Genomic DNA, 25,573 nt, shown 5'->3' on the forward strand with positions numbered 1-25,573 from the left:
GTATGCATTGAAATATGTGCCTCCACCACTACCAACAGCAATACAACAGTGTGAACGGGGTCTCAAAAAATGGTGAATTGTTACAAATTGTTCTGCAAGCACAAAATCACATTGAGCCCATTGATTACCAAAGACTGCCAGTTCTAATGTGTTTTTGCATTGTGACACCTAGAGTAGGAAGAAAAATAGATGCCAGACTACATTTCCCAGAATCCCTGGATTTCAGTAGAAACCATGTGTCTGTATGAGGGGGTGAAAATTGCAGTGACAGGAAGTAGGGGTTGAGTAACTGTAAGACCTTTTTAAAATATGAAACTGGAGGATGTAGATGACTTAAACCTCTATGCAGGCCCAGATTTACGTCACAGGTGCCTATAGGCACAGATGTCCTGGCACCTTAGACTTCGCCCTCCATGAACCTACAACCCCCACCGAACGGCACTGCAAGTGAGCTGGCTGGCCCAGCTGTCTCTTCTCCCTTACTTCCCTTGCATGTCATGGGTAGCTACAGGTGCCCCTTAGTATTAGGTAGCCAGAGGTACCCTTATTACTAAGTTGCATAGGGAAGGAGGGTGGAAGGCACTCGAGGAACAGAGTGAGCCAACCTTTTTATCATTATGCGCCTGTAGGCACATGCCTACAGTCACTAATGGTAAATCCGGCTCTACCTCTATGGATAGGTGCAGAGCTGCACATTGGCTTTCTCCATTTGATAAACTAATTTCCTTAGGTAATACTTATAATTTATAGCATTCAGCATTATATTTTATAGCTGAACAGTATTTTGTATCCTTACAGGAAGTGGAATTAGTGGGAGATATACTAGATCTTTGCAGAGGGCTCATCAGATTAATGAAGCTAATGATTACTTAACTAACAGCTTTTTCACTGTCCAAGACTTACTTGTTCCAAGTCTAGTTAGTGAGAGCTGAAGCAGAACTTTACTAATACTCGCTACTAATTCCGCTTCCTAGACTCCCCTCAGTACACTCGTTTCTCAGCAGCACTTAGTTATTGCACAGAAGCCTTTGGGGGACATGGGTTCTCAGCCCTTTACTCTACAGAACAAATGGGGGACTGCACATTGTCCTTACTGACAGGAGGTGATGAAGCACAGGGCGGAGATTCTGCATCTGGATTGGTCACAGCAGATTTCTCAGCGTTTTCCTCCTCTGCTTTCTGGTCCTTCACCACAGCTGCCCCCTCTGCTGACTGGTCCACCTGATCCTCAGCACTCTGCCTGCTTTCACTGGATTCTTCCATGGAAGGGGCCTTATTGGTGGTCTGCTGTACATCATTCTGTTCTTCATCAGAGGTTTCATCCTCTCTGGGAGTTAAAACCTTTTCCATCATTTCCACCATCTCCGTCTCTTCGTCAGACTCTTCAAAAGTGCTGTTGCAAAGATCACAAACATACACCGGATGATGAGAAGCACTGGTAAAGATGGGTTGCTTTACGGTAACACTAACATTGCAGATAAAGTGACACTGAAGTGAAGAAAAAACTAAAACCTTACGATATAATGAATTGTATGTGTAGTACGGATAATTAATAGAACATTAGTACAAAAGAAGAGAGTCTCATATTTTCAGTTATATAGCTTGTTTTATAACTTTGCTTCATTCTCTAATATTTGCAGTTTACAAACTACACTCTGCATTTTAAACTATGAAACAGAGCAGAGCTAATGACCATTTGAACTTTCCTGCAGTAAAACCTTATCTGAAGTTGTCTTTCACGGTTTGCTTGTTGTGTAAGTGCTCGGGGTCTGTGCTCTGTCTGGTCTTGTTCTTTCCTCTTACTTCCACCTTCGTCATTCACTTATCCCAACTCTAATGATAGCCCACACTGTCAATATTTTGATACTTCTTATGTACCACCACGGCCGTGTACCAACAGTACAGTGTGAATGACATAAGACAGGATCGATCTACTCCCACTGGTTACGGATTAGCTCTGTGTCCAGGTAAGGGAATACAACTTCTTGACATAAGCTGGTAGTTTTATTTATTTACACTCAGGGATGGGTTTTTGATAGTCTGACTCTGATCCATACCTTTGCATTATGCTCAACCCCTATTAATGAAATGTATGTCTGTATATCATGGCCATGTGTGTCTCTTATTCAATAAGTTACTTGTACAAAGGCTCTTTTCTTGTCTGTTAGGCCCGGTTCACATTAGCGGTCGCCGTCCGGAATCGCCGTGCCGGAGCCGGACCGCATGCAGAACAGACGGAACGGACGCACGGCATAGCAATGAAAGCCTATGCGTCCGTTCACATGCGTCCGTTTCGTCCGGACCGGATCCAGACCGGATCCGGACTCCGGCATAAGACCCAACATGCGCTATTTTTTGGTCCGGCTCCTCCGGCAGCCGTATCCGGAGCAGAGCCGGACTGCACCATCCGGCCAATACAAAGCAATGAGAACTGGAGAGCGCACAACACACTGGCTAAAAATCCGGATGTACTACCCCACTTCCTATGCGTATTGTAGCGGCGATTTTGGATGGGGACACATGGGCAAGCATTTTGGAGTGGAGCAGCAGTGACTTTAAACGTGCTGGAGATGTTGGCAGTATGTCGGAGGTGGAGGTGAGTGCTAAACAGCGGAGGGCCTGATTCCACAGGTCCACCTTCTGCTGACCTCCCAGACCCCAACATTTTTATTCCTTTTCTACTATCTTTTGCCAAACGGATCCGGATCGCATCCTGATGAACACCTGATGCAAACTGACCGGATCCGGATCGGATCCGGATCAGAACCGTACGGTTCCGATCCGGATCCGGTCCGGAGCCGGTCAGGTCATCCGGTCCGTTTGGCAGAGAACCGCAAGTGTGAACGGGGCCTTAACTGTATGTTTTACTTTTACAAAACAAAAACAAAAAAGATTAAAAAAAAAAACACACACACCAAGATAAGCACACATATCCTATTATAAAATAATTCCAAATGCAGCCACAGAACATGTACCTTGTACGTTCAGTTCATTGAATAGTCCTGTTAGCACAAAAAGAGATCTATGATATCTGTGCCCACCACTGAGACAACCCAAGCCTACCAAAAGCCAGTAGGACCCAGTTATAAGGTCTGCAGGGCATGTTTTTTCCAAATGGAAGCCTCGACTATCAAGGATCTACTCCCTCCACACCATCTAGCCTTCTATATGTCAAGGGTGCCCAAGTCGGCATATTAGCAATAAGCAAGAAAAACAGAGCAGAGCGTACAACATAAAACAGAGCCTTTTATTGCACATAGCACATCACAATACATTCAGGAGCAACAACAGGAGGAAGGTTCCTGATGAAGGAAAAGTGAAACTGGAAGGGTGGAGAGCAGAGAGAGACATAGAGACACCCACACACACACACAACTTGTATAGCCAATGCTAACCTCCAAATCCTCCACAGTTAGCCTTGTACTGAAAGATATTTGACTATAGTGGGGCGTCCTGGCTCGCCGCTCTAGCCTATATTTCTTGGCTGGCTCAGCTCAGCGCATAGTGCCGAGAGGGGCTGCTTAGGTCTCTGTGAGGGACACCTTTCTGCACAAACCTAGGTGGAGGCTCAAAAAACGGAGAACAGGATAGATACTGGGGCCTTGCCCATCAGTGTGCTGACATGGAGACACCAGCGAAACCTCAGTTGTATGTTATGTGCATCTTCCATACAGTACATTTTTTATCATGATTAAAAATCCTTCTATGTGAACAGATCTTCTCTAATAATCAAGATATACAATTTCCAATGGTCTTACGTGTCATCATCATCGGATCTTGGTTCAAAGCGATCTTCATCCAAATCATCTTCTGCGGTCTGTTCAGCACGGTCTTTTCCACCTTCGGCAGGAGGTTGGTTCCCGAGGGTTCTACCTGAGAAAAACAAAATCATACTTCTTGTCAGCCAAGACTATATTTCCTATCGTATATGCAGTTCACATATTCATAGCTGATGAATCTAGCAATAATATAACTCTGGCAATAGTGGATATCTAGATTTTTTGCAAGCACAGCAGAAAATTATTTTTTCCATACTCGCCTCTTTGACAAATGCTCTCCAGAGCCCCACTCTGACCAGGGGGATCAATGGCACCTGCACTACCAAAAACCATTTAAAAACACCACATTTCAGAATGAGGGTATGTAGTTACCAATTTCACAACTAAAGCTACACACACATTAGATAAATATTGGTCTGAACCCTATTAAAATGACTGATTAATAAGCTTTTGACCAATTTCCGGAAGGCAATTGCGCACGACCAACACAGACAGCAACAACCAACATCGGAAGTCAATCGAGATTCATCTTGTTTTTTCAACTAACGATCGTTCATCAAAGGGAATGTGTACAGTTAAACAATGTATAATCTTGTTGTGTACATCGCACGCACAACAGTCGATCGTTCATAATCGCGTGTTTGTACAGATATCGATCGTTTCAGTTAATTGCACCTCAGACGTCACGTCCGCATTATCTATCAATTCCTCCGTTTTAGTTGATCATTCAAGTGTGTATACAGGTCAGTCATTTAAGATTGTTAACCTTCACCGATCTATCTTGGTCAACGTTCATTTAGACCAATATCTACTATCTATCTAAGTATAACACACTATATTATAGGGTTCATGCCATTTTCAGTCATTTCATTTGTATTGAAAGAGACTCCTCTTTTATTCGGACAATCGTATTCTAACCACCGATTTGTCCAGAACTAAATGCTTGATAATATGCAGGAGAACAGAGGCGCCAAAAGGATAAAAGGAAGCTAAATGAGCTTAAAAACCAAATTCCTGGTAAATAGAGGAGGTAGTGGTGGACTTACCTCCTCCAAGTAGACACACAATGACTGTAGTAAAGACAGTCAATATATTTTATTTATGAACTCCAAATATGCAACGCGTTTCGCAGGTTTGATCCCGCTTCATCAATAACAACGGAGCAATAGCATATATGGTCAGTAGAAGAGCCATGCACCTCTTCCCAGTAGCGGGATCAAACCTGCAAAACGCGTTGTATATTTGGAGTTCATAAATAAAATATATTGACTGTCTTTACTACAGTCGTTGTGTGTCTACAGTACTTGGAGGAGGTAAGTCCACCACTACCTCCTCTATTTACCAAGAATTTGGTTTTAAGCTCATTTAGCTTCCTTTTATCCTTTTGGCGCCTCTGTTCTCCTGCATAATATTGAGTCCACCCTGTGTGGAGGGTTGAACCCCCTTTTTTTCATCTACAGAGAGCGACTTCTTATTCCTGAGTGGGGTCAGGAAAATCTCCCCACCTGCCTTTACAGTGGTTGCCTAATGGTAACCCTGGTTTGTGAATATTAATATTTACTCTATCTAGTAACCATTTACCAGTACATATTACATTATTGGGGCTCTTGGTGTTCCTTGTTTTTAAATGCTTAATAATTCAACTCTGACTGCAAATATTGAGAAATGAATTATTACCTGACCAGTCTTCATCAACCAAGATGGAATCATTAATATCGGCATCTCCCAGAAACCTCAGCAATGTCCCCGGTGCTTCATATTTCCACTGCATCCTCTCTGATATTTCATCATCTTCCACTGTAAGAGGAACAACAACAAATGTAAGAAAAATAGTTTTTTAGTCCAGGCTTAAAAAGGAACTTTACTGATAGATAGCAGCAGGGAAATAAAAATTATTCGATACATTGTAAAGCGAGACATTATACACATACTCATACAGGATCCCTCTAACCTACAGCAGAGCCCCAGTTATCCATAACTCAACTAACCAGGAGTCTCAACCAACCAGGAATCAGGAATCATTTATTTCGCCAAGCATGACTCGGGGTCATGCCCGGAATTGGGTTTGGCACAGTACATATAGCTCAAGAGAAGGACAGCGATAGTGAACATAGAACAGCAGGAACAGAAGGTTGCACTTATACCCAACAGGAGCAACAGTTAAATTTTACGTTGCAATTTACACACTAGAGCAGCAGTTTACATTGCATGTACATTGCATAACAGTTCCAAAAGTCAGATAGCCAATCAGCAATTAGATTTGTGCGCTGATGGAAGTATGTGGAGGGAGTTTAGGAGGCTAACGGCTGAGGGAAAGAAAGAGTTGCTGTGTCTGCCAGTCTTTGTGGAGATGGCCCGAAGCCTTCGTCCCAGTGGGAGCTGACAGAAGTAGCGGTGCCCCGGGTGAGAAGGATCATTAGCAATCCTCAGCGCCCTCGATCTCAGTCTTCTGTTCTGTAGGAGGGCAAGTGGGGCGAGATATCTCCCAATGACCCTTTCTGCCGACCTGATGACCCTCTGAAGTGTGAGCCTGTCGCTGGTGGTGGCACCAGCATACCAGACCAGGATGGATGAGCAGAGGATCGATTCAATGGTGGTGGAGTAGAAACTGGTCAGAATCTCATGGGTCATGCCGAACTTCCTCAGCTGGCGGAGGAAGTAGAGTCTCTGCTGGGCTTTTGTGAGAATCCGCTCAGCTGCCTGCGCAGGCAGGCAGCCTTTTGACCATTGTTTAAGTTTGCATGCTGTAGGACTCTGGAACAGAGACCTGTCTTTCCATTGCAAGTTCTGGTCTGTTCTCTTGCTGGGGAATTTGCATACATTCGTTATGCAAATCCCCTACCTGCCTTCTTTGATGACTGGCACTATAAGAGCTTTATGTTTCCCAGAAGGCTTGGCTGGTCATTTCCCTTCCATGGTCTGTTCCTGATGGACACTGCTGGAGTGTCAGCCGTTGCTATCTAGTATAGTTAATTCCTGGGGGTTGCTTTAGGCTCCCCTTCTAGCCCAGTCAGGTTGTATTATCTGTTTGTTTGTTCTGTTGCCATTGTCCTGTCCCAACGGTGGTCGACAGGAAATGGTTCTGATCTCTGTTCTTGGAGTATAGCTGGTGCAACGGTTGCTACCAGCTATCTCTTCTGTTCTGTCTCCTGGGATCGCGCTAGCCACTTTTCGCTAGCGCTGGGGATCCTTCTGTTCTGTCTTCTGGGATCGCGCTAGCCACTTTTCGCTAGCGCTGGGGATCCTTCTGTTCTGTCTCCTGGGATCGCGCTAGCTACTTTTCGCTAGCGCTGGGGATCCTTCTGTTCTGTCTCCTGGGATCGCGCTAGCTACTTTTTGCTAGCGCTGTGGATCCTTCTGTTCTGTCTTCTGGGATCGCGCTAGCTACTTTTCGCTAGCGCTGGGGATCCTTCTGTTCTGCTACTCTGTACCTGGATCGCGCTAGCCACTTTTCGCTAATGCTGTGGATCCTATCTCTCGCTTGTCCCTGTTTTCGTGTGTCTGTCTTGTCTGCTACGTTTGCTGGAGGCTCGGTGAGGTAACCGTTAAGCAAGCGCTCGCGTCCTCTGTTTCATGTTTGTCTGTTAATGGTTAGTTAGGCGTGCTTGTCTCTATTGTGCTTATCACGTGGAGACCGCGCATAACCGCGTGCACTGTTGCGAATGAGTGCGGTGTTCGCGGTTAGCTAGCGTTTGTTATTTTCCGTATCTCCTTATTGTATTATTTGCTGTGCCTTTGCTACCCTCGTGCCCTGTTTTGCTCAGTCTTGTGTCTCTGTCGGCAATCGCCATTCTTGCGATTGCATTCTCACTTCGTTTCCGCCGTTGTGTGTTCACCGTCGCTGGGTGGTGACTAGTTTGGTGGACACACATTGGTTCTGTCCCTTTGCTCTGTTTCTTGGGGGCTATCCAGCCCTGCCTGATCGTACCTTGTCCTGGATCTGTACAATTCCCGTCTGGCATCTGTGGCTGTGCAGCGACTGTGTTCGCCTGCACTCCACAGCGCCATCTGCCGGAGGGAATTGCCCTCTGCGGGTGCATAGCACCTAGCCTGGGTGTCCTCAAATATACTCTTGTGGAGGAAATCCGCCGCGTCAGCGCACTTCTGGTGCGCTGACCGCGAATACGATTCCACAATCGTTACAGCTTTCATTTGGATTGCAGTGATGTTGAGCCTCCAGCTGAGGTCGCTAGAGATGGTAGTGCCCAGGAGACGGGCATAGGGCACTCTAGCCACCTCCGTACCATCAATGTAGATTGGAGGTGGAGAGGGAGCGGACTTCCTGAAGTCCACGATTAGCTCAACAGTTTTTGCAGTGTTAAGCACCAGCCTGTTCTCTTTGCACCAGTGGGAGATTCTCTCCACCTGTTGACAATAGTCCTTGATATCTTTAGTGATGAGACCGACAATGGTGGTGTCGTCAGCAAACTTGAGGACCTTGACTAAGTCTGCCTCAGATCTGCAGTTGTTGGTGTAAAGGGAGCACAGCAGTGGGGACAGAACGCAACCTTGAGGAGCATGAGTTCGTGGTCATAATTTGCGACTGGGTGTCACCCAACCTGACTACTTGGATCCTGTTGGAGAGAAAGTTTATAATCCAGAGGCTTAAGCTTGGGTTCAGACCGAGTGCAGTTAGTTCTTCCTGAAGAATGCGTGGACAGATGGTATTAAACGCCGAGCTGAAGTCCAGGAGTAGTATTCTGGCGTACGTGCCAGCACTAATCACCGGCAGTACTCACAGTGGTGAAACTAACTTCTTAGGCTGTGGGCTCTGCCCACAGACTGGGTTCCACAGCTCTCTCAAGGATAATTTACTTTCAATTACTGTATTTTAACATTTAACACAGAGTGCATGGTATGTATATAGCGTGGGGTATAGTACTGCATTAGCTAGGCCTATTTTTAACATTAAGTCTCAAGCAACCAGAAAGCTCACTTATCCGGGATCGCCAATCCCTGTCAGGGCAGGACTACTGTAGTAACATACAGACCTTCCCGTGAAATAAATCAAGGGACCACGAGTATCAAGGCTAGAGTAATAGCCAATTAGTCACAATAGTAAATATATTATACAATAATTCTGGACTCACATGTAACAAAACATTACACAAAATAGTTTTTTAATATTCTTTTGCTATCAAACATCTTTATTGAAAGTGAAGATAAACAGTACATACTGGTTGAAGCTTCACTGCAGTCATAACAGTGGGGTACTGAAGTGAAGAGTAAATATCAATTGAGTAAACAATAGGATATGCAAAGTAGCATATAGCAAATGCAATCCTAAAATTATACAAAATAACCAGAGAGATAGTGGAGGTCACAAACATACAAATTCTCTGAAAATTGTGCATTCAAAAAGAAGAAGAAGAAAAAAAGCTATGTGTGAGAGAACACATAGTGGCCCGTTACACACTCCAATGAGTTCTGGTTCACCATGAGCTTGCTGGTTAGTCTGTACCTCTCGATGTTACAAGCCCTACTCCATAGAGCCAGATTAATCCATGCCATGCACTGATGAGGATCAAACAATCCGAAACAGTCTGTATGCATGTTGGATTATTACGGCTCTGTACAAATTAACAAACTGACACATCATTGCATTCCAGCGGTTCTGGAGGTGTGTTTAGCTTCTAAGGGTAACAATGGTAAATTTGCATATATTCAGCAGTGATGCACTGGGAGACATCTCAAGCTCACTCCAACCTGAATTATCGCAAATTCTTTCTGTTTTAAGAAAGCAAACTTTTGTTTTTTTTGGAGAGAACAAAGAGAGTGTCAAACCTGGATACGTAGGAGTAAATGAGAACCATGCGTTGAAATGAGCCAAGGTTCCCATATTTTAGAAAAGGTATTAAGTTGCCCTGGATGCAACTCGTAAGATATTCATTTTGGCAAATGTAGTTAATTTTGGCCAAAATTTAGTTCCAATCTAGTTCTTTAGAAAGATATTTGGCTCTGACGTCATATTCTAACTGCCGAGGCAAACTTAGCGAGTAATTTATTTTCCATTTGGGATAATGTATCAATTTTTGCATTAAGAAGCGCGTTAGCTGGACATAAGCCGTTGGTAAATAAAATGCTAACCATTCTATACAATCTAGACCATATTGCCTTAACAATCAGGCAAGGCCACCAAGTAAGCTAGAAATTACCTTCATCTTAACATCCTCTGAAACATCCAGTAAGTATAGAGGGAGAATATTTAGAGTTTGATATTCTAAGGGCCCTTTTCCACTAGCGGTGATCCCCTTCAAAAAGGCAGGCATTTCCCTGCTCCAGAGGCGTATCTAGAGGGGTGCAGACATGGCTTGTACCATAGGCGCCACAGCAACATGGGCGCCATGTCTGCCCCTGTGCTGCGCCCCATGCCTCCCTGTCACTTAGACCTCAGATTAATTCTGTTATCTGGGGAACATGGCTACTTAATCTATGTATGTAGGGCCCACTTGGCTTAGTGTTAGAAAAGAGGACAGAGAGGGAATAAGAGATATTTCCCAAAAAAGTAACTTCAGCAATATCCCGAGCCAAAAGACACCGGCAACCATAACACATGTACTTGAGAAAGGATGCAGTTTTTAGAGGGGAAGGGGGCTCTGAACGGGAGGGGGGCGCAATTTCAGTGTTTGCCATATATTACCCAGGTACGCCCCTGCCCCGATCTCATTTCCCACCAATGTGCATAGTTTTGTCCCCTAACTATTCTCATCACGAACATGCTCCTTTCCCAATGGCTATGGCGCACACAGCAAACGAAAGCAAAGCAAGCGCAATTCACAGTGGAAAAGGGCTCTAAGAAGAAAAAGTTGAAAAGTGTTCAGAGAATAAGACAGACCAGAGCAGGAGGGACATTGTTTCTGATATATAGCTTTAGGACAGAGTGAGACTAGTAAACACTCACCAGGTATGTCAGCCATGGTATCGTACACAGAAGTCATCTCAGCTGCATTTAGATTACCCAGAAGTGTCTGAGGCTCTCTCGCTGTCCATTGTCTCCTGTGTTCTACTATATGATCCAGAACATCATTGCCTTTCCAGGGAAAAATGAAATGCAAATGTCTCTCTAATATATAAGCATACATGAACAAACCATAGCTTCAAGATACATAAAGGTTAAGGGTGCATACACACATACAGTTTTGATTGGACAATTCTTGACCAGTTTTACCACTAGTAAAGTATGGGAGCTCATACTACACATCTGTTCAGAGTATTCAAAATCTATTGGCCCTTTATACTACATGGAAGTGGTCAAATTGGCCAATCAAAATTGGATGTGTGTGCACACACTTAACAAAATATTTAAAGAGGTGAAAATAATGTAATAAAAAGTGCTTCATTTTTACAATAATTATGTATAAATGATTTAGTCAGTATTTGCCCATTGTAAAATACTTTAAATCCCTGATTTACATTCTGACATTTATTACATGGTGACATTTTTACTGTGGGCAGGTGATGTAGCTGCCGCATGCTGTTTTGCAGTTGGAAACAGCTGTATACAGCTATTTCCCACAATGCAACAAGGTTCACAGACAGGAAACTGCCAGGAGTACCACGGTTTTCAGAGTTTCTTGTGGGATGGGTTTCACAACAATATCAGTCATACAGCGCCCCCCTGATGGTCTGTTTGTGAAAAGGAATAGATTTCTCATGTAAAAGGGGGTATCAGCTACTGATTGGGATAAAGTTCAATTATTGGTCGGAGTTTCTCTTAAAAGCAAACCTGAACCTTTTTTTTTGTTTCAAGACACCAGGAAACTATATGGGGGGGCATTAGACATCAGGGAGCTGTATATGGAGAGAATGGGGACATTAGCCAGTCCAGAGAACTTTATAAGGGAGGGAAGTGGCCACTAGACAATGAGGTTGGCCTGCAACTTCATCCCAGTTTTCGATTTTTGGCCCACTTTGTATTTGCGTTTGACACCCCTGCCCTAGCCACTGTGGCACAGCTTGCAGGAAACGTCAGCTGGTGCAGCAGGGATACACCTATTGTAGCAGCACTCAGCTGTTTCCATTTCTGTAATGCCTTAGCTGATAGTGTCAGAGTGAGGCTTGTGGAACCATGCAGTAGGTGAAATTGTGGAACATTGAAGTATATGTAAAAATAAAAGGCATACTATGGAATCCATCCTCCAGGAGATTTTCTAAAGTAACATCTGATCGGTAAGGTAAATGAATAGAAATATAGAATATTACCCCTAAAAGAAGATATGTTTTGCATCAATTACTGGCTGCTTTTGTAGTTTTCTGTGAAGAGGTACAGCTATCTTTTACATGTGTGGTTTGTCTAGCACTCCCCCTGAGTGTATCTGAAACCTAGCATTTGGAAATGGTGCTGTCCACCCAATCACATTAGTGGAATTTCCCTATGAGGTTTCCTGCTGAGTCCCCTAAACTAGACCAGCACCATCATTTTCTTTTTTTTTTTTTTTTTTTTGTTTAAAGGCCCACTATCATGAAAATGTAAAATGCATGCGTATGCATACGTATAAAATGTACTTTTGTTCCAGAGTAAAATACACTATAAATTTATTTTTTCCTATGTTGCTGTCCCTTACAATAGGTTGTACACATTTGACAGAACTGTTCGGTTTTGGATTAGTCCATCTCCTCATAGGGGATTATCAGAAGATTCTTTATTATTAAAGAGGAACTCCAGTGAAAATAATTTTATATAAAAAGGTGCTTAATTTTTACAATAATTATGTATACATGATTTAGTCAGAGTTTGCTCATTGTAAAATCTTTCCTCTCCCAGATTCACATTCTGACATGTATTACATGGTGACATTGTTACTGTGGGCAGATTATGTAGCTGTTCTGGCTTTAACAGACAGCTATAAACAGCCATTTCCTGTGTGTGTCATTGTTACATTGTGGCAGTTTGCCCAGAGTACCGTACGGTACCAGAGCCTCTTGTGGGAGGGGTTTCAGCACAAAATCAGTCATACAGCGCCCCCTGATGGTCTGTTTGTGAAAATCATTATATTTTTCATGTAAAAGTGGGTATCAGCTACTGATTGGGATAAAGTTCAATTCTTGGTCGGAGTTTCTCTTTAAATGCAATTTCTGAATCGCAGTGGCCCTATCCAACTGCCAAAATAGTGTGCAAGTAAGAAGGGAGGCTGGCAGGCATCTTTGCATAGATCTCTTCCATGGAGTGCTTTTTGTAAAAAAAAAAAAATTAAAAAAAAGAAGAAAACTGAGAACCCCCATGAGCAATAAGCGACAGCAACACAGGAGAAAAGCAATTTGTGGCGTATTTTACCCTAGAACAAATAAGCTTCTTTTACACGTGTATTTTACATTTTAATTTTTTTTGCGATAGTGGTCCTTTAAATGGCATGATTTCTTGGGGACATCAGTAGTGAAGGGAATGACATGTTATTATTTGTGCTGCATTTAGTACCTGATTGTCCTGAGTGCTCATGTGCCTTATGCCACTGTGTACCTTCCAGCTTCATTCCCATGTCGAACGTTAAAGTATCATTGAGGGGATCTGTGTCCTGTAACCAACATTGACAAACCAAGTTATATTTTTGGAAAGACATTTAGGCATTCTTAACACTGGTGGTTAACTCCAGGATATGTGAAAGTATCCCTGTAGTTACCGTATGTTAGATATTTATATAGCATGGACACTTTCCACAGCGCTTTGCACACTGTTCCTGCAAGTTCCTGTGTACATCAATGGGTCAGCTCCGCATTCACTGACAGTCCAATGATTTTGAAAGGATCGTTTGTCAATCAAGAACAAATATAGGCTTGTGTGTACCCAAACTAAGGCCATTTCTTGTTGGAAAATCAGTCTTGTCACTTATCTGTCCCTCAGAGGGGCTCAAAGTCTAATCCCTGCCATAGTCATGTGTCCATCATAGTCTAGGGCCAATTTTACAGGGAAGCCAATTAACTTATCTGTATGTTTTTGTGATATGGGAGGAAACTGGAGTATGTGGAGGAAACCCACGCAGACATGGGGAGATCATACAAACTCTGTGCAGATATTGACAAAAATGTCACATCCATTTTTAAAAAATTGCATGCGCTAGCACTGGTAACTAGACAATAAACCTAAAAAAGAACAAGAGAACCAACCAGTATATGCTGCACAACTGCACTTCTTTATTGAAATATTAAAATGCTGAATCATACCAAAAATTGCAAACCCGACCCAGCAAAATTCTGGGAAGACAATATATACCACACAGTTCAGGTACAGACCCATTGCAGTGATTTACCACCACCCTACCTTGAAAAAAACCCTAATATCAAGCATGCATTAAAATGCTGATCAATTCGGTTGATATTAACCCAGTAAAGAAGTATGTGAGATAGTCAAGCTATAAAGCACAATATTCTAGCCCGAGGAAAATTCTGTCTCAAGTGCCTTGTGCAGTGTTTCTCAAACCTGCCCTTGTGACTCCCCAACGGTGCATGTTTTGCAGGCAGCCTCCCCTATGCACAGGTGGGGTAATTAGTGTCTCAGCTGGGTGGATTCCATGTGGCTGAGACACTAATTACCCCAGCTGTGCATAGGTGAGGTTGCCTGCAAAACATGCACCGTTGGGGAGTCACAAGTAAGGCCCCGTTCACACTGCACGCGTTTCCAGCCGCGTTTTGGAAACGCGTGCAGGTGGCCGAAACGCACGACATCAGACATTGCATAGAGTGCAATGTCTGATGTTCACACTGCATGCGTTCCGGACCTGTGCGGTCCGGGAACGCATGCTGCATGCATTTTTTGTAAAAATGCGTGGCTGTCCCATTCACTTTTTAGTGATGGGATCAGCCTAAAAGGTTGTAAAAACAACTGACCAATATTCGAACCAGGGACCCAGTGCTACAACGCAAGAGTGCTATCCACTATCCACAGGCACATCACTGTGGAATGTTTCTTTACTCAGTGTTCAGGAGCCAGCAGTAATAATACTGTACCTGGTCACCCAGATTGCTCAGGGGTTTAAGCTTGTAATAAAATGTATCTCACTGTATCATAGATAGACATGACTATGGTAGGTATCAGATTGTGAGCCCTTCTGAGGGACAGGTCGTGACAAAGACAATATATACTCTGTACAGCTCTGCAGAAGATGTCGGCACAGGTACTTATCCGTTAGCCAGGCGCATCCGGCAGGTGGCGCTGTTGATCTTAATTCCAATCATAATTACTTCACGTCAACCTATGAATGTAAACGCCGGATGCGCCCGGCTTAAACAGATCAAGCCGCCGGCTTGCTTCGTGTCTCGCTCTTCTCCCCCTCTTGCCCTCTCTCCTATAGAACACTGGGGAGGGGACATGCGTGTCGCCCCAGAGTCGTTCGTCGCAATGCCGCGACGAACGACTCTGGGGGGACACGCATGTCCCCTCCCCAAGGCTCATACGAGAGAGGGCAAGAGCGGGAGGAGAGCGAGACACTCACGAAGCAAGCCGGCGGCTTGATCTGTTTAAGCCGGGCACATCCGGCGTTTACATTCACAGGTTGACGTGAAGTAATTATGATTGGAATTAAGATCAACAGCGCCACCTGCCGGATGCGCCCGGCTAACGGATAAGTACCGTCTGCGCTATATAAATACTAAAAATAATAAATAATAATCTCACTGCCGATGAGAAAGTCTAATGGTAGATGTCTTCAGTAGATTAGGTATCAGATGTAATCTTACCTAGTAAAATGGCAGAGTCGCTGTGTCCGTGTCCGCTGTGCACATGGAAAGGTGCGTAAACTACACAAACAACTGCATGCGTCATGCGTGCATAGTTTACAGACCTGTGAACGTAGACCTGCGCATGCACAGCACAGCTACACTGTATGCCTGCGTGGTCTGCACAAGTCTATGTACGCAGCAAAGGTAATTATGCAATTTTTTAAAAAAAGCAAAAACAACAACATATGAAATAGAAGGAAGTCCACGTTCCTGCAAACGTTTCTGCACAACTGTTCTAGAGCACGTTCATGTAATGGGTTTAACCACTTTATGACAACCTGACTTATAAAAACGTCCTGCTAGAGCCTCTTAATGGCTCCAGACAAGTCAGACAATGTTGCTGTTGCTGTGCGCGTGCGTGGCTGCGCGTGCTCCCGCGCGTGCACGTGAAAATAGTGGAAACAAAACGACAAAAAAGACACCTTTATTTTCAAATACTATATTGTCACCATACTTTGTACTAGGGACATAATCAAAATCTTGTGATAACCAGAACAAATAGGCAGATAAAATGTGTGGGTTTTATGCACAGTAGCAGTGTTAATATTAAAACTATAGGGGATGAAATTGGAGAAATAGTGTATTTTTTCATTTTTTCCATGCTTTTCCCTTTAAAATGCATAGAAAATAAAGTAATTACTGAAAACAAATATCAACCTCAAAAAGCCCAATTGGTGGTGAAAAAAACAAGATATAGCTCATTTCATTGTGATTAGTAATGATTAAGCTATTGGCAAATGAAAGGGATGAGCACTAAAAGGGGAAAATCACCCTTGTCCGTTAGGGAAAAAACGTCTTTGGGGTGAAGTGGTTAATGTCTTGCAAATATACAAAATGTAACAAAAATCTATGAAGAACTAGGGCACTCTTGATTGATCTGTCATCGGAATATCAACTGCTTATAGATCCCACAGAGCTTTGTATTGATTTGTGCAGTACAAAGCTAGCGGTAGGGCTGGTGTGATCAATATGTGATCAGATTTCAGCATAATATACAGCGGTGCAAGGTAGTAACATTACTGACGTTCCCCAATATTTCACAATGATTTTAAATAAGGGAAATATTGACTGTCTCCCACATTTGCGTATAGCACAATCAGGGGCGTAACTAGAGGGGAGCAGCCTCTGCGATCACATGGGGGGCCCAGAGCTGTGGGGGGTCCAACTACTAACCTTCCCTTCCTCTAATACAGGGGACTGTACTTCATCTCAGGTGTTTCTGTGACTACACATGTTATGGGTGTGAAGATGATGATGGCCACACTTCTTATATGACCATTGTGAGATGGGACCCCAGGCCATGAAGGGCACTAAGGGAAGGGATGTGAACATTGGGGGGTCCCATTAAAGTTTTGCTGGGAGGCCCCAAGAATTGTAGTTACACCAATGAGCATAATGCTGTATGCCTCCGCTGTCTATGCTAGACATTAGTGGTGCTCATCCGGATTCCGAATATCCGGGTAACCCGGATATCCAAACTTTTTTCAGCTATTTGATTCGGATTCTGGATTTCTGTGGATATTTGGTCGCATATCCGGATATCCGGATCCGAATACTGTAACTAAGGAGATGACATCATTGAGCCAATCAGAGGGCTCCCAGCAGAAGCCCTAGCAACCAATCACAGAGGGGAACCTTGGCCAGCCCCACCTGACTTCATTGAGCCAACCAGAGGACACCCAGCCTAAGCCCTGGCACCCAATCACAGAAAGGAACACTGGCCAGCCCCCCTTGTATAATAATGAGGGCTGCCATGATGAGACATATCATCCTTGCTTGTGTGACTGCTCACTAAGAGACATGCTCCAGTGCTGCTGGACTAGCAAGTGCTTACACAGTGATAAACCTAAAGCTGTTCAGTGTTTAACCCCTTCACTATCACTACACTATTGTTATATTGTTAATTAGACTAGCTAGCTTGATTTCATTCAGTGAGTGACAGTCAGAGTGTATGCTCCCTTTAAAAAAATAATGATGCTACATGCCTCATTTACCCTAAAAAATGTTTTTTTAAAGCAATTTAAAGGCCACTTCCGTTTTTTCTATCCGGATATCCGAATCCGCCCAGATACCCCGGATACTGGGGTCGGATATCTGATCCGGGTCGGATACCAAAAAGGTCAAATCCGGATATGCGATCTGGATCCGGATATCTGGGTATCCCGATCCGGATCAATCCGGATTTTGAAAAGGGGTATCCGAGCACCCCTGGTAGACATGCAACAGCTTTTGTGGGATCACCTGATCATCCTCCTTTATATTGTTGTACCACAATTTATGAGTTAGTTCAAACTGCATCAGGGAATGCCGGGATCCTAAACATTCTATACATGTGAGAAAGAGGTTGTTTCACTCGCTGATGGCACACTGACATGCCACATAGAGGAAAGCAAAGTGTCCATATGGAAAAAAAATCACTGGGTTCCACCAACCTCTGAATGGCGATCTTCTGGAGGGGTGCCGTCACATCTATAGTCTTCTGGGATCATGTCGTTTATTTCAAACTTGATTCCTCCCTATGAAGAGGTTTATGAACAAAACAATGAAATTATTTCATTTTTAAATCACATCATAAATACAAATGTTACTGCAAATATCTTTCCCTAAAGCAATAAAGAAATAAAAAAAAGTTAGACACTTATCTCAGTATTGGGAAGCTTCTGAACTATGGATCCTCTAACAGCCCACTGTTCCAGCACTGGGTCCCTCTCTACCTACATTACTCAAGCTAGTCACATAGGTTTCAGTGTGCAAATGTATGCTTAGTTGAATGAAAGTACTCATGTGCAACCGCTTCACTTTACTGGGCATGCAGGAATTTTACTCGCTCATGCCCGGTATGGACAAGCTTGCACACTGAAGAAAACTATTTGTCTTGGGTCAAATAGGTAGAGAGGGACCCAGCGCTTGAATAATGGGATCTGCAAAGCCTCTGGACTATCCAGAGACTTCCTACTACTAAGATAAGTATCTATGTTATGTCACTTCAGGATTACTCTACTAGCATAACTGGAAGGAAGGCTGTGGTTCACATTGGCAAGCAAAATGGTCCGTTTAGCGGACAATACCGTAATGGATGCCAATGATGTGAACGGATCCAATGTTAACCAATAAACCGATTCACATTGCTCCATTAGAATGGATCCATTGGGCACGTTCCGCTGAACAGACCGCAAGTTTGGGGAGGAATATGTCACATTGACCACAGGCTAATGGAACGGATCAAAAACTGATGCCAAATAAAAACGGATACATCCTACAGATCAGTTTTTACACAGATCAGTTTTTGATTCCTCCAGTGTGAACCGGGCCTTACACACGCTACCTGCAACCATCACCTGTTCTTTATGCACTGTACGTCCCTTGTGTGATTACACTGTCAAATCCAGCCATATGCATGGGGAAGGATGGTACTGCTCAAGTGTGAGGGTACGTTTCCACTTGTGTGGCGAGATTTAGATGGGAAAGTCGCGGCAACGAATCCGCATGCGGTTGTGTTGCCGTTTCTATGCGGATTTTCACGTGGAATCACTCGCGGTTTTGACAACGCGATTTTAACTATGTCAATGCCGGCAAGCATTGACATAGGTTTTTAATCGAAAATGCACGCGGAAACGCCAAACACCAGGAAAACCGCAAGACTAAAACACTTGCGGTTTTCCCATTTAGTTACATTACCGACGAATCACGTGCGGGTGTGCGGCGTGCAAATTCTGATGGTTCTGCCGTGCAGATTTTTTCTGCACGACAAACCGCACAGAATCCCACACAAGTGGAAACAGTCCCATTATTTGTAATGGGCTATGCGGATCTGCGTGCAGAAAACACATGCAGATTCGCTGTAGTGGAAATGTGCCCTGACTTAGGGTTGGTCCACACTTGTCAAGATGCAGATGAGAATGCGTTTTAAACGGATCAGTTTTTAGAAAAATGTTGTGCTTTTGCAGCATGTTTCCAGTCTGTTTAAACATACTGTATGGCAAAAACGTTTCCTTCCTTCCTGTGTGATTCTATTGGATAAAGAGGTTCGCAAAGATGACGCTGAGGGGAGGAGCAGGCGGTAGGCAATCTGCTTTGGCATCCGTTATTGTGCAAAAGTTCTCTGTGTAGAGGGAGATCCTTTATTGTGTTGCCTTTCATTGCCCTTGCGGGTAGCTGGGCTCAGTGAAAATCTTCTAAATCCGGACTCTCCATTTAGTTTTCTAAAAAGGAGCCCACGGATGTGATTTTGAAGTGTGTGAAGACAGCCGCCATTTTTAACATTGGTATCCGTGGCTCTGTTTTTGTCCAGGGCAAAAAAATGGAGCCACGGATACAGTTTTGAAACAAGTGTGAACTTGCTAGGGTCTAAAGTCAGGGGTCACACTAAGGTTTTATTATAAGTCTCCACATTTTGTAGTTACACTGATTGAAATTTGAGTGTTATATTCAGTTTGTTCATATTTCTGCAGACAATTTACCTTTCCATTATGCTTCCTGCGTAAAGCTCTTCTCTCTTCTCTGTTTTGCATGATGATTTTATCATATTCTTGTTGAAGATCCTTAAAAGCACATAAGAAAGTACTTAAGAAAAGTAAAAACCAGCAGGGTTGCTCGAATCCGAATTCGGGAGACATCCGGATAGTTCTATCTGGATATCTCCCAGTAAAGCTGTGCGGGGGGGGGGGGGGGGGGGTAAATCTTACCTGTATGACATCTTCTTCGGTGCGTCCCTGGCACCTCCCACGTTGCGTTCCATGCGCCGGTCACACATGACTACAAACACTTCCTCCTTCAACCCGGAAGGAGGAAGTGTTTGTAGTTACATGACCGCCGCTTGGACCGCATCGTGGGAGGCGCCAGGGACGAGGGTGCCAATGAGCATGCATGGTACTGTAGTGAAGGACCTTGAAATTGTGTTCTCTGTATGAGAAATAAATCTGGTGGGACCTGGAACCAGGCAAGCAGTCTTTCTGCCGCTGAATTTCTGACCCTTGGAGTATACAGCAGCAATGCTCTTGTTCTTTATAGGTACCAGATTACTAAGGCTAGACAGTTTTTCCACATGCATTGTATGTATTATTATAATTCTAAGCCACCACAGAAGATTATGATGTAATCTCTCATAGCAATGATAATTGTAGACAACTTGCAATAAACCTAGGCCGGTAGTGCTGGATCACTTGCACTGTGTGGCCAAAAAAATTAGAGACACCCTCTAATAATGATGAGTTGGGCCACCTTTAGCTCTGATCACAGCTGAGATTCTTCTTGGCCTGGACTCAACAAGATGCTGATACCATAGCTGAGGAATGTTGGCCCATGCTGACATCGTGGCAGCTCTAAGTTAGGTTTCATTGGATGGTGCCATTTCCAAGCTTTTAAGTGATCTTTCGACTTCATCCCACAAATGCTCAGTAGGATTAAGGTCAGTGGACTGAGCTAGCCATGGAATCAGATTAAACTGATGTCCCTTAAACCAATTTGAGACCGATCGAGCATGGTGGAAATGTCCCACATCAGGCAAATTTCCTATTTTTCTGTGATACCAAAGGCACTCTTGATGGTCTGCTGCTGCTAAAGCCCATCCTTTGCAAAGGCAGTCTCGTTGTGCATTGGGATATGCTTTGTTATGCACCTGCATTAAATTCAGAGGTAATTTGTCATGTTTTTGCCCTCCTGTTCCTACCCACCTTTCACCTCTCTGGTTCACCAGCCTTTTTCGACCAGAATAGTCATTTTCACTTGACTTTTTTTTCCTCAACTGCCGCTTTCTAAATACCCAAGATACTGCTGGGCAAGAAAATCCTAAAAGAGTCGTTTCAAACTCACATCTTTCATCTTACCCATTTTGACATTTACTTCCGTGTTAACTACATCATCCAAAGCTGAACATTCCTTATATATAAGCAATTCTGTGTTATTGGACTGGCTTACATCGTCCGAAACGGAGCATCTCTTATATAAGCACTCTATGTCACTGTTGGACTGGTTTACTTTCAAATAAGGGGTGTCTAATTTTTTGTCCACTTGGTGTATGTTCCCCAATGTTCAGTGGCTTCAGCAAATCCCTTTTACTTTGTCATGCTTTGACCATTTTCACCCTTCAGCCATATCAGTGTACTTACCTCAGGTGACTCTTTCCTGTCTGGTTGCTCTGTGGGAGATGGTCTTCCTCCATTAGCTGGATTCACAAGGTATGTTCCATCGGTGGCCTTGGGAGCCTCCTGTATATCACCATATAATAAGCTAATTTTTTCTCATATTTATGAAGCTCATTTTAAAATCACATTAACAGTAGCAAAGTTAATAAAAAAATTGGAGCGGTTTAAAAGATTGGCTCCACAACAGGGAGACCACACTGCTCTTAGATCAGCACAATATCCACCATGCTATGTGCAATGTGACACCTCTGGGTACATGGAGCATGCACAGGGCAGGATCTCTGGAAAGGCCACAAAGGCCTAGGGTCTGGTCGGTTGCAGGCCAAGGGGCTGGACATAGGAGATGGACATCATCTAGCAGCTCGCAGTGACATGAGTTGCTAGGTGATTGGCTGCACTACTCTGCAAGATTGGGGGGGGGGGGGTTAGGAGATTTTGTGTGCTGCACAGACGTTGGGGGGGGGGGGGGTCAACGCAACACATAGCACTATATGGTGTGTGGGGCCCAGACTGGCAAATTTTTTGAGGGGGTCCCAGGATAGTTAAGTTACTCTCCTGTGAGCGTAACTAGAGGGGAGCAGCCCCTGAGATCACGGGGGGCCCCAGAATTGTGGTGGGACCCATCTACTAACCATCCCTTCCTCCCATACAGGGGACTATACTTCAAATCAGGTGTTTTTGTGACTACACTTGTTATGGGTGTGACGATCATGAGGGCAACACTTGTTTTATGCCCCTTGTGAGATGGGCCCTCAGGCTGTGCGGATCACCAGGGGTAGGCAAGGGAAGGGGTGTGAACACTGGGGGCCCCATCAAAGTTTTTCTGAGGGGCCCCATGAACTGTAATTATGCCACTGCCGTCCAATTTACCTGGTGTGCTGCAGCCCGAGCTTTTATCTCCTTAAGTTCATTGTGGTATTGCTGCCGAATGTGTTCCAGTTCTTTCCGATGTTCCTGTCAAGCAAACATTACACATCAACACATGTGGCTGCTATTCACTGAGCAGACTGAACATTGGCATTAGGAACAAACTGGAAACGCTTGCTGCCCGAAACCATTGTCCAGTTAAAAAAGGATGGCTGTACAGGTGCCTTCAGCCTGTTGCAGCTGTATGCTCTGCAATTCGTCATGCTCAAGATCAATCAACGCTTAAAGGGTGCCTGAACTGACAGGTGGCATGATGATGTAAACATGTACAGTGCCATTTCGACATACAACTAGGCTGTGTGTCTTTTTATCACTAAAAGGGTTAAATATTCAGGTATGCAAAATGACTCTCTAGTTGGGACCTAGTCAAGGAATAAATGACATGTGACAGTGGGGTTGATTCACTATATCAAATAGCGTGCCTTATCAGCGTTAACATGCCTTATCAGAGTTAGCGTACCTTATCAGAGTAGCATAGTGAGTTCTACGAACGTATGCCTGCTAATTGGCAATGATGAGAGCTCCATTCATCCTGCCCTGAGCCCCTACGGGTCAAATCACTTTAAAGGACATTATCCCTGCACTTTAATTGGCCCAATAGGCTGCCTGTCAAGTTTCCTGACAAGTGACAGGCAGCCTATTGGGCCAATCAAAAGATAAGTGCAGGGATAATGTCCTTTAAAGTGACTGGACCCACAGGGGCTCAGGGCAGGACAAGTGGAGCTCTCGTCATTGCCAATTAGCAGGCATAAGTTTGTAACACTCGCAATGCTACTCTGATAAGGCATGTTAACTCTGATAAGGCATGTTAACTCTGTTAAGGCACGCTATTTGTTATAGTGAATCAATCCCTTAATGAGATTAACATTTGTATGTACATTGCCATTCCTGCATAGAACTCGGCTGTGTTTCTTTTTTCTCACTGTGTTACATCTATAAGTGTTACATCATAAGTGGCATTGCAGGACACACTGCTGTGTTTAACTGTTTGAATGCTGTTCTGCTACATTTTTTTGTGCTAGTATGTTTAAGGCTGTAAGGAATCTTTTAGAGCAAAGAAATGCTGAGTTTCAGACCACTTTAAAGTACAAAAATAGGCATGCTCTGTTACACATACTGCAGCATGTGATAAGCTGACCATCTCCTTCACAGTGATCCCTAGTATGACCAGTCAGTGTACAGTCACACATGCACAGTATGCTATAAGTAATAAGAGGACACAGTGAAGCCTGGAGACAAACACGATGGGGGTGGAAAATGACCAGGCTGGTTAAAGATCCTGTCTAGATTACCCAAGCAACATATAAATAGAGATGTCGCGAACCTCCGATTTTCGGTTCGCGAACTTCCGCAGAAGGTTCGGTTCGTGGAAAAGTTCGCGAACCGCAATAGACTTCAATGGGGATGCGAACTCTCAAAAATAGAAAAAATTATGCTGGCCACAAAAGTGATGGAAAAGATGTTTCAAGGGGTCTAACACCTGGAGGGGGGCATGGCGGAGTGGGATACATGCCCAAAGTCCCGGGGAAAAATCTGGATTTGACGCAAAGCAGCATTTTAAGGGCAGAAATCACATTGAATGCTAAATTGCAGGCCTAAAGGGCTTTAAAACGTCTTGCATGGGTATACATCAATCAGGGAGTGTAATTAGAGTTCTGCTACACACTGACACACCAAACTCACTGTGTAACGCAGCGCAAACAGCTGTTTGTGTAGTGACGGCCGTACTGGACTGGTGTGCACCGTGGCCAGAGTGTAGGCCGTGGCGTTTTTCAAGCCCATATGGTCGCCGGGCTGTGGTAGCTCAATGATAGAACAACAGTGACTGCCCAGCTGATCAAATTTGGTCTGACCACAATGAAGCAACGACCTTATTATCTTTTGTGTGCCACCCCCACCCGAGACACTCAAATAGCCGGCGGTCATTGCTTCATTGTGATGCGCAAGCCCCTTCACCGCGGCAAGGTAATGATCATGAAGGGGGATGGGCACATGTACATGCCTTTTGTTTTGTTGTTGCAGCCGCCCACAGTGCAGCCAGAAAAATTAGGCAGGCATGTACACGCACCAGAAAAATTAGTGTAGCGGCCGCTGCTAGCAGCGGCCTTAAAAATTCAGGAATCCGCCTAGAGTCCTGGACCCTGTTGGTGGTGGCGGAGAAGGCAGTTAAGCGGCCTGCAGGCAGAGATGCTGTGTGTGGGGACTGACTTAGTCTTCGCTCGTGCAGTAGCCCTCCGGGATCCATTCCTCATTCATCTTGATAAAGGTCAGGTACTGAACACTGTCGTGACTTAGGCGACTTCTCTTCTCAGTAACTATGCCTCCAGCTGCACTGAAGGTCCTTTCTGACAGGACGCTTGCAGGAGGGCAAGAGAGAAGTTGTATGGCAAATTGGGACAGCTCTGGCCACAGGTCAAGCCTGCGCAACCAGTAGTCCAAGGGTTCATCGTCGCTTTTCGCAGAGTCTACATCCACACTCAAGGCCAGGTAGTCGGCTACCTGCCGCTCCAGGCGTTGTTGGAGGGTGGATCCGGAAGGATTATGGCGAGGAGTTGGACTAAAGAACGTCCGCATGTCCGACATCACCCTGAGATCGCTGGAGCGTCCTGTCCTTGCCTGCGTGGACTTGGGAGGAGGAGGGTTACTGCCAGTGGTACCTTGATTGCGTTTTGCAGCCACATCACCCTTATATGCATTGTAAAGCATCATCGACAGCTTGTTCTGCAAAAGCTGCATCCTTTCCGTCTTTTGTTGAGTTGCTAAGAGGTCCGCCACTTTGTGCCTGTACCGAGGGTCTAGTAGCGTGGCCACCCAGTACAGGTCATTCATCTTGAGTTTTTTGATACGGGGGTCCCTCAACAGGCTGGACAACATGAAAGAGGACATCTGCACAAAGCTGGATGCAGACGTACTCTCCATCTCCTCTTGCTCTTCCTCAGTAACGGGACGCAACTCCTCTTCCTCTCCCCAGCCACGAACAATACCACAGGAACGTGGAGCAGCAGAAGCCCC

At 44.4% G+C, this 25,573-nt stretch overlaps 1 protein-coding gene across 6 annotated transcripts in view; it reads right to left on the bottom strand.

The window, feature by feature from the left end:
• Positions 1 to 1,038: 1,038 nt before the first annotated feature.
• The window catches only part of NEK5 (NIMA related kinase 5), a 100,957-nt gene continuing 76,422 nt past the window's right edge, over positions 1,039 to 25,573 (bottom strand). For all 6 annotated transcript variants that reach the window (XM_068267117.1, XM_068267116.1, XM_068267119.1 and 3 more), the window contains exons 15-23: positions 22,505 to 22,588; positions 21,599 to 21,697; positions 19,952 to 20,032; positions 17,924 to 18,007; positions 13,195 to 13,291; positions 10,681 to 10,809; positions 5,457 to 5,576; positions 3,759 to 3,873; positions 1,039 to 1,393 (exon numbers count right to left, since the gene is read on the bottom strand). In XM_068267117.1, the coding sequence (XP_068123218.1) occupies positions 1,054 to 1,393; positions 3,759 to 3,873; positions 5,457 to 5,576; positions 10,681 to 10,809; positions 13,195 to 13,291; positions 17,924 to 18,007; positions 19,952 to 20,032; positions 21,599 to 21,697; positions 22,505 to 22,588 (1,149 nt within the window). In that variant the 3' untranslated portion in view covers positions 1,039 to 1,053. The remainder of the gene's footprint in view (positions 1,394 to 3,758; positions 3,874 to 5,456; positions 5,577 to 10,680; positions 10,810 to 13,194; positions 13,292 to 17,923; positions 18,008 to 19,951; positions 20,033 to 21,598; positions 21,698 to 22,504; positions 22,589 to 25,573) is intronic.

This window comes from Hyperolius riggenbachi, chromosome 2 (genome assembly GCF_040937935.1).
Source record: "Hyperolius riggenbachi isolate aHypRig1 chromosome 2, aHypRig1.pri, whole genome shotgun sequence".
NCBI classification, from domain to species: domain Eukaryota; kingdom Metazoa; phylum Chordata; class Amphibia; order Anura; family Hyperoliidae; genus Hyperolius; species Hyperolius riggenbachi.